Source organism: Myotis davidii, unplaced genomic scaffold (assembly GCF_000327345.1).
Source record: "Myotis davidii unplaced genomic scaffold, ASM32734v1 scaffold390, whole genome shotgun sequence".
NCBI lineage: Eukaryota > Metazoa > Chordata > Mammalia > Chiroptera > Vespertilionidae > Myotis > Myotis davidii.
The window spans coordinates 2216558-2225816 of NW_006282748.1; the positions used below are offsets into that span (position 1 = coordinate 2216558).

General features: G+C 36.7%; 1 protein-coding gene across 2 annotated transcripts in view; it reads right to left on the reverse strand.

The window, feature by feature from the left end:
- Nucleotides 1–19: 19 nt before the first annotated feature.
- Nucleotides 20–9259, reverse strand: part of PLEKHF2 (pleckstrin homology and FYVE domain containing 2) — a 17393-nt gene continuing 8153 nt past the window's right edge. For both annotated transcript variants that reach the window (XM_015561114.1, XM_006753190.2), the window contains exon 2: nt 20–2628. In XM_015561114.1, coding sequence (XP_015416600.1) covers nt 1865–2614 — 750 coding nt within the window. In that variant the 5' untranslated portion in view covers nt 2615–2628 and the 3' untranslated portion in view covers nt 20–1864. The remainder of the gene's footprint in view (nt 2629–9259) is intronic.

The window sequence follows — 9259 nt, forward strand, 5'->3', positions numbered from 1 at the left end:
ACAATATGCAAACAGAAGGTAAGTTGCAAGGTATTTTTTATTGTAAAGAAGTCATTTTTTATTGTAAAGAAAAGTCAAGAGGCTGACAACGCAAATGTAATCACAGAACACTTTCCCTTGGTTCCTGACTCTGCTAGGCTCCTAGGTACCAGGAAGTCTCCATTAGCACTTCTCAGGTTTCATGTTTCTTTTTAGATATGTTGATTATATGATATATTGCTTGGAAACAAAAGTCCATCTGATATTAAAACAAACAAAATTATTGTGCCTTTCTTTCACATTTCCTATAGGGAGATCTACATATTTCAAAGCTTTCACAATTTAACAGTAAAATGAGTGCCTTAACCAAACCAAAGAATCCTCCACACAAGTTACTGAGTCAAATCTCTCATAACGTATGCAATATATCCAGATTTAAAGGTTTAAAAACAAAAGAATTTATGATTTAAAACTATCTTTAGACTGATTTTTCATATTTGAAAGACTAGTTATTTGCAGCAAACAAATGGAGAAAGTATTGCAAAATGCATCAAGTTTTATATGATAAATATACTTTCAACATAACGGCTGCCTCAAAGCAGAGTGAAAAATTACCACTTCTCAAAAGCAATCTAGACTGACTCAGCAAGGTTCACAATTTAGAAAACCAATTGCTACTCTAGTTCCATACATGACAAAATTATTTCAGAAACAGATTAAACATACAATTGTCTTATAAAAATAGAAATATTGTTTGGGACTTTACAAAACTTTATAAAATATAACACTATATTTGTAAATTCAAGGTAGTTTCACACTGAAATAGACAATACTTCCATAGAAGTCTACTCAATCCTGGTCTGTCTTGACCATTCTTACATATTATTTCTTCCAAATCTTAGCCTAAGTAGATCTGTGCTATCATAGGATTTTAATTCATCACAAGGATTTATAAGATTTTTCATTCTAGAAATAATGTTAAAGCAAATGTATTTATACCTACAAATGTCTTACTAAAAACAGAAAGTAATGCAATATGACAGTTCTATATTGGATAAATTTCAAACCAAATTCCTAAAAAAGGACCTCCTATTAACTTAAAAATTTTGACAATTATAATTTGGTACCTATAAAACAAAAACATAACCATAACTATTTTATGGAAAAATATTTATGCATACAGAATGAAGAACCTCTAAATTTAGTAATTTGTAGCTGTCAGATGACAAGTATTTTCTAATTATTCCCACCCATAAACACTCATTTTATCGATTCAAAGAGCACCAGTGTATTTTTAAAACTAACTAAAAAGTGAGAAAGTAGGGGTTTATTTCATGTAACAGTGCTATTATGATAAGGCACCACTTGGTATATAAAAAAGCCAAAGTATTTCTAAATCATGTATTTTTGTGACTGGTGTCTTAACCATTAGATAGAATGGTGAGAAAAAAAGCTTAGATTATTAACTAACCACATTATACTCCTTTTTCCATCATTCTTTGCTTTTAGTTTTTCCACATAACAGAACATAGAATAAACAATGTAGTACATGATCTGTTATATAAACACCTTTTTCCAATCTTCCAAGAAAATAATCTAAAATTAAACAAGAAGAAGCCAAAACTTTATCTGCTATATTTGCAATAGGCTATCCCTGTAGGAGAGTGGGGAGCTGGGGGCTGTGAGGGGAGTGTGGCAGTGGTGGGGTTGGAGTAATCAAAAACAGGACCTATTTTCTATAGAATATATTGAGGCACATGGGTTAAAAGTTTCTCAGACAAATGCATGACTGGAGCAAAACTGAGTGTGAGCTCAGAATTTTACATTCTCCCCAAAGCTGATTTCTCAGATAGTCATACCCAATTAAATATTTCAAATAATGTCTTTAGTCACTGCTATCATCGTCATCATCATCATCAGATACATCATTTAAAGGAGACTTTAATGACTGACTGTAGGAGTCTGATCTAGTAGGCTGGCATGAGGCCATGTCCCCAGTAGAAAGCAGGTCATAGCAGAAGTCACATATCCGCACAGGCTTGGAGGATTGGCTGGGAAGAAGAAATCTCTTTTCAGAGCAGGGTCCACAGACAACAAAACCGCATTTCCGGCAATGGTGGCGACGATTAACAGGTGTAAATTTTGCTTTCTGACAACGCATACATACAGTTGCCTCAGAGTCAGGAACCCAGACAGCAGCATGTTCATTACTGGGTGTCTTCCCACTTTTGGAGAGTAAGTCAGTAACACATTTATTTATATGATTCATCCATTCCGATTTCTCAGTGGCAGTGGCAGCATAAACTGCAAATGATTTAGTTGGTGTCTTGATAAGCCATCCATTCCTCAAGTCTCCCTCATCTTTGATGGAATCAATGGTGACATTTTCCAGGGGAATAATATGTTGTTTGTTATATTTTTTCTTCTGGATGACAATATTGCCATATACAAGAATATCATTAAATAAGAAAAACTGCCTGGCTTTGGGCTTTTTTCTGCACAACTTAGTCAATACTCCTTCTCCAATAAGAACCCGTCCAGGTATAGTTAAGGGTTGACCAGCTGCTCCAAAACAGTTTTCTACTATATTTATACGCCTAGTATTTGCTTCACTGTTTGCCAAACGATCCACCATCTTTTGCTAATAGCCTTTAAAAAAAGAAAGAAAAAGAAATTAGCATACAGGAGTTATAAATTCATATAAGAAACTATATAACCTAAATTTAGTCTAACAAATCATTACTTTCACCTGAAAGGCAAAATGCTCCAAAATTATTTCCCTCTAAGACAACCACTAAGCATGCCAAAAGGGCTAATATCTCATAATTTTTAGAATCGTCAAAAACACTTATTGCCCTAACTGGTTTGGCTCAGTGGATGGAGCATCGGCCTGCGGACCAAAGGGTCCCAGGTTCGATTCTGATGAAGGGCATGTACCTTGGTTGTGGGCACATCCCCAGTGGGAGGTGTGCAGGAGACAGCTGATTGACTATAAGTCAACTCTGCAAAATAATAGTTTCATGAAATTTAATCTCAGAGGGATTCTGAACAAGGGGGCCAAATATTATATAAACTAAGAGAAATGACTGATTTTTCCAGTAAGAAATTATCATTGAGCTAAAACCTTAATTATTATTGAGCTCTGACCACTGAGCTAAAGCCTTAATTCAGCGGTTCTCAACCTGGGGTCGAACGACCCTTTCACAGGGGTCACCTAAGACCATCGGAAAACACATATATAATTACATATTGTTTTTGTGATTAATCACTATGCTTTAATTATGTTCAATTTGTAACAATGAAAATACAACCTGCATATAAGATATTTACATGACGATTCATAACAGTAGCAACATTACAGTTATGAAGTAGCAACGAAATTAATTTTATGGTTGGGAGTTATCACAACATGAGGAACTGTATTAAAGGGTTGTGGCATTAGGACCCTTTGTCTGTTTTGTTCTCAACCCACTGCCTTAATTCTTTTGCATGGATTACCAGAACTATTTCCCAGCAAGTCTCCTTGCCTTTGGTCTTGCCCCTAAATCAATTTTCAGGCAAGTATCTCTCAAATGCAAATATGACTGAGTTATTACTCAAAATTACTCCCCTTGACCTTTAAATGTAGAATCTTTAGCATGACAATTAAGTCCCTCCATTATCTGGTTTTTGCTTATCTCTCCAAACTCATCACAGTCAGTTTCACCTCAGACTTTATGTTCCAAGAATACCCTACTCATAAGTCCATTTCATCCATCCATTTCCTTTCTCATATTGCTTTATCTTTTACTACTTACTACCCACCAGCTAACTCTTAGTTATCCTTCAATACTCAGTTGATCTTATCATATCTAATCTAGAACCCCTTCCTTAAACTCTGTTGACTAAACACCTCCCTCAGTGCTCTTCATGTTCTAGTACCTTCTAGCTGTCTCTTGCACAGGATATAGTGGAACCTAAAAGGCAGAAACCACCTGATATCTATCTTTGAAACTGACAGATTCTGTCATAGCAAAGATGCTCAAAAATGTTAACAAGAACATTTTTGAAATATGCAAAAAACCTGTATTAATCTAAACTTAAGCAATCACAGATTTAATCTCTAGATCCCCTGTTGACTTCACTCAAGTCCCAGAGTTGTGCCCTATTTCACAACTACTAATCTAATACACTATACTACAATCAACTCATATTAAAGAGAAAAGGAGGCCCTGGCTGGTTAGGCTCAGTGGATAGAGTGTTGGCTTGTGAACTGAAGGGGCTTGGGTTCAATTCTCGTCAAGGGCACATGCCTGGGTTGCAGGCTCAATCCCCAGTTGGGGGTGTGCAGGAAGCAGCCGATCAGTGATTCTCTCTCATCATTGATGTTTCTGTCTCTCTCTCCCTCTCCCTTCCTCTCTGAAATCAATAAACATTCATTAAAGAGAGAGAGAGAGAGAGAGAGAGAGAGAGAGAGAGAGAGAGAGAAGAGGATTTAAAGTGTAAAGACTAACAGTATAGTCTAAGTTCCAGTATTCAGCTACACACTAATGATGCTGTAACCCTTCCTGGTCTCCATTATAAAGGAAGTAATTCTGATTATTCCTGAATTCTGTCTCACCCCCAATCTTGGATCCTTATAAGTCTTCTTGCCTGCTCCCTCCTACCCCCTAGACCCCCTACCCCCCGTCAAGGATGGGTTGTGCCCTGAAAGTTGTTCCTAAGAATTAATATGATAATGCATGACTCCAAACTGATGCCTCCCTCTTTCTAATTAAGACAAATCTGCCAGCCAATTAAAGGTCTACTATCCTATTCACAAGTGCATCACAGAAGAGGAAATAAAAACAGCTAATAAACATAAAAAGAAGCTCAATCTCATTCATAACTAAAGAAATTACATTAAAACAAGATATTGTTGCACTTACTGGATTAACAAAAATTTAAAAATTTTCCAAAAACACAAAACAGGTATCCTCATACACTAAAAAAAATACATATGTGTACCCACTGATCTAGGAATTTAATCAAAAGAAATTTCACTCAAGTGCATAAAGATATAGACAAGGATATTAACACAGTACTGTTTTATCAAAAACTGGAAAAGCTCTGAATGTCCATCAAGAGGAATTAGTTGAACAATTTATGATACACCCATAATAATATGATAAATATGTTAAGAATGAGATCTAAATATAGTGATATGGGGAAATGCTCGAGATATTTAGGTGGGGAAAGAACTGAACATCATGATCTCATTTTTATTTCAAATATACATCAAATCTAAGATGCTATAGATTTTAATACACACCCTCATTTTATGTGGCACCAAGGCAGAAAAATGCTGCCAACTTAATCATAGCATACCCTTGATTGTATGATATCCCAATTTCAGACATAAACTATAGTAAAACAATGTTCATCTTTAGACTCAATGATATATGGTGTAAATGCATAATCATAGACATTTGTAAATATGTAACTGCCCATATAGAAAATAAAATTAGAAAACCATCCTATTCTATATAATAAAAGCATACTATGCAAATAGACCGAATGGTGGAATGACCAGTTGCTATGATGTGCACTGGCCGCCAGAGGGCAGACACTCAACGCAGGAGCTGCTCCTGATGGTCAGTCAGTGCACTTCCACAGGGGGAGTGCCGACCAGCCATTAGCCAGGCCCACAGAGCAGTGAGCCAAGCCGTTAAGGAGCAGCAAGCAGGCGGGCGGTAAGGAGCAAGGGGTCCCAGACTGTGAGAGGGATGTCCGACTGCTGGCTTAGGTGCTCTATAAGTCAGAGAAACTTCTCTAGTAACAAACTATAGAAATGACCCCTGAAAATAGTCTTCCGAAATCCAAATTTACAACACTGAGGTGCCCTAAGCAATACGAACTCTTAACGACTTTTGTGAGTGTTAGAATTATCAGGCCTACCCAAGTTCTTTACGTATCTTACTCACTGAGGGACAAGAAAGCAGCAGAAGAAAACTACAAAATGTGGCCCAACAGGAGCTGTCTGCGTTTCTGAGGAAGGAATACTAGTAAACATAGGAAGAAAGTTTCCCCACCCATTGGCAGAGATGACATCTTTAGGATTGATTCCAAGAAGTAAAATTACTGGGTCAAAAGGCATAAATGGTGAAGGTTTTTGCTAACTTTTACAAAATTTCCATTCTGAAAGGTAACACCAATTTACCAATCAGCACAATGACTGTATCCATCCATTTTGTCTTTGAGACAGTATTTTTTTTAATAGGACTATGGATAATTTTTATTTTTTATTTTATTTTCTATTTTATAATTGTATCATTTTCTAAATTTTCTATATGAACAATGCATGTTTTTGTACGTATTGTGGTTTTCCACTTAATCTTTTTTGTTGTTGTTGACTGGATTACAGATGTCTACCATTTTCTCCCTTTTTGACCCTCCCCCCAAACTCAACCCCCACCCAACCCCAGGACTTCCCCATGTTATTGTCTGTGTCCATGTGTAATACATACTAGTATATACATACACTGTATGTTCTTTGGTTAACCCCTTCCCGTACCCTCTGCCCACCTTCCCATTCCACTGAGGTCTGTTATTCTGTTCCATGCATCCATACCTATGACCCTATTTTCTTCATCAATTTATTTTCTTTAGATTTTACTTATAAATGAGAACATGTGATATTTGTCTTTTTCTGCCTTACTTCCCTTAGCATAACACTCTCCAGGTCCCTCCATGCTGTCTCAAAGGGTAAGAAGATATTTCTTTCTTATTTTTATTTTTTAAAAAATATTTTTATTGGTTTTAGATGGGAAATGAAAAATGAAGAAATCTAAAATTTCAAATACAGTAAATGAGAGCTTAAACCAAATAAGCAAAAAGACTAATAAGGATATGTCCAGACAACTTTTGCATCTTCTTCAAAGATGATGCAATACTTTGGGCAATACAGTAATTACTACTATAGATAAGAAAACCTGACATTTTGCGGGGGGGGGGGGGGGGTTCACAGAACTCTAAATTTCAACAGTTTCCCAATTGACTTCCTTTGTTTTCTTTTCCAGCAAATAGTGTCTGGAAGTCTCAATTCAGAGTTAAAAATGTAAGAACCATAGCAAAAGCATGTCACCCCCCAAATCTCTTCATTTTCATAAAGCCAGCTTTATATGCCAATTTTTAAAACTTAATTCAAAGTTTAAAGTTACCTCCTTTACAAATGTAGACAAGAACTGCATTTGAATTGTCCACCCTAGTCTTCTGGTAACATCTTGTTTCTAAAGTAGTGTTCTTCAGTGGAGTGTCTACCACTTGATAAAAATGTAATACTAGACAAATTAAAAACTCTTTAAAAAAAAAAGAATACTATTTACAATTGAGAAGAGATCCCAACTGTCACAAAATACTATGGCCCAGTTCTTCTAACTGAAAATCAATACTGTATTACTTACCTCATCCTTGAAAGTGAGTTAAAACAAAAAATCATCTAATTATCTTCTTACATGTACCCATGATATCTGATATCAGTGAGCTTCAGTATTCAACTGTTTGTTGTAATGAAAAAAAAAAACCGAATGACCTATGAACCAGAAGACCTGGATTCTAATCTTAGCTCAGGCACCGGTAAGAGATTTCACATAAATGACAGATGAAGGAAGAGAAGAGGAGGTCAGGGAGGAGAAGGGAATAGGTGAGGAGGAGGAGGAGGAGAAGGCTGTGGCTGCAGTACAGCAACAGCAAGCAGCAAGCCTTACTTGACTACAAATTAATTTTTAATCAAAGTTTTGACTATCTTAATAAGAACCGGGATTTTAAAATCTGTGTTACTGCTAACTTGGGACTTTACAGAAAATGTATAAGGAAAGGAAGAAACAAACGGAAAGGAGGTAAAAACGAACAACAAATTACCCAAGGTACATCCTCCCTGAGTAAATGTGTAAATATTAGAGCAAACTACACCCTCTCCTAATGCATCTAAGTCAAAACAAACAATTATTCTGAGTGCCTAACATACGCAAAGAACAAGACAGGTCTCTTTTAAAATACTTTTATTCATTTTAGAGAGAGGAAGGAAAAGAGATAGAAACATCTATCAGAAACATCGATCGGCTGCCTCCTACACGCCCCCTACTGGGGATCAAGGCCACAACCCACGCATGTGGCCTGACTGGGAATAGAACCAGTGACCTTTTGGTTCATGGGCTGACACTCAACCACTGAGGCACACCAGCTGGGCAATAATTTCAATTTTGTTAAATGATCCATGTCACAAAAAATTAAACTGAGTCATGGGCTATTTTATCCATGGTTTCATAACTAGTTTTTGTAAGAATGCATTTTCTTCCCATTATATTTTTCTACTTTCAGAAATAAATATTCTAGGGATAGTTCATTCATGTGGACTTTATTATGTACTTGGGGAAAGCCACTGATCAGAGAAAAAAATTAAAGCATATGGTAATACGTATAAAATAGCTCAAAATGATTCTTCAAATACAGAAGTGAAAAATAAAGCTATGACTAATTTAGGGTGTCAGTACAGGCAGCTGCAAATAGGTCTGGCTTGATAGAAACTCACCATGATATATAAGAACAACTAAGTCATAGTTGAGGAGTTTAGAAAATTAATTTGGAAAACCAGAAGAGCCACATTAGGAGTTACAAATGGTCTTTCTTTAGAAAGGTAGGAGAGAGGTTAAGAATATGGACCTCAAGTTTTAAACAAGTCCTTTCTCAGGTCTTTAGCATTGAAACCATATCACACAAGGCAAAATTAACTACAACTATGATCAGGTAACTATTCAAAAACCAAAGGTTTCCTCGCCAATCAAACTAAATCCAAAATCTTTAACCTGGTATTCAATGCCCTTCAGTTAAGGCCCCACCTGTCCCAGTCTCTCATTCCAGTTTTATCTCTTTCTGTATGTTCTGTTACAGTCAAACCAGACTACTAGCTATTCCCCCAGAATATGCTCTAGGCTTCCTCCCCTACCTCTGGGTTAATATGTCCTCCCTCCCCTGCTATTCTGAAATCTTATTAAGTCCTTCAAGATGCAGTCAGCTCAGTAGCCTCACAGCCAGATACAGTTTCAACTTTAAATCCTCATACCATTTTATCTGTACCACTTTATGGCATTTACATTCTACTAATCTATACTAATAATAGAGGAGTACGCAAATTGTCCAGGACGCCATCACAGTAACAGTAACGACTGAACAGCAGGCTGCATGGGGCGACCAGGCCGGCAGGGGGGTTAGTGAGGGACGACCAAATGACTGAACAGCAGGGTGCGTGGGGCAACCAGGCTGG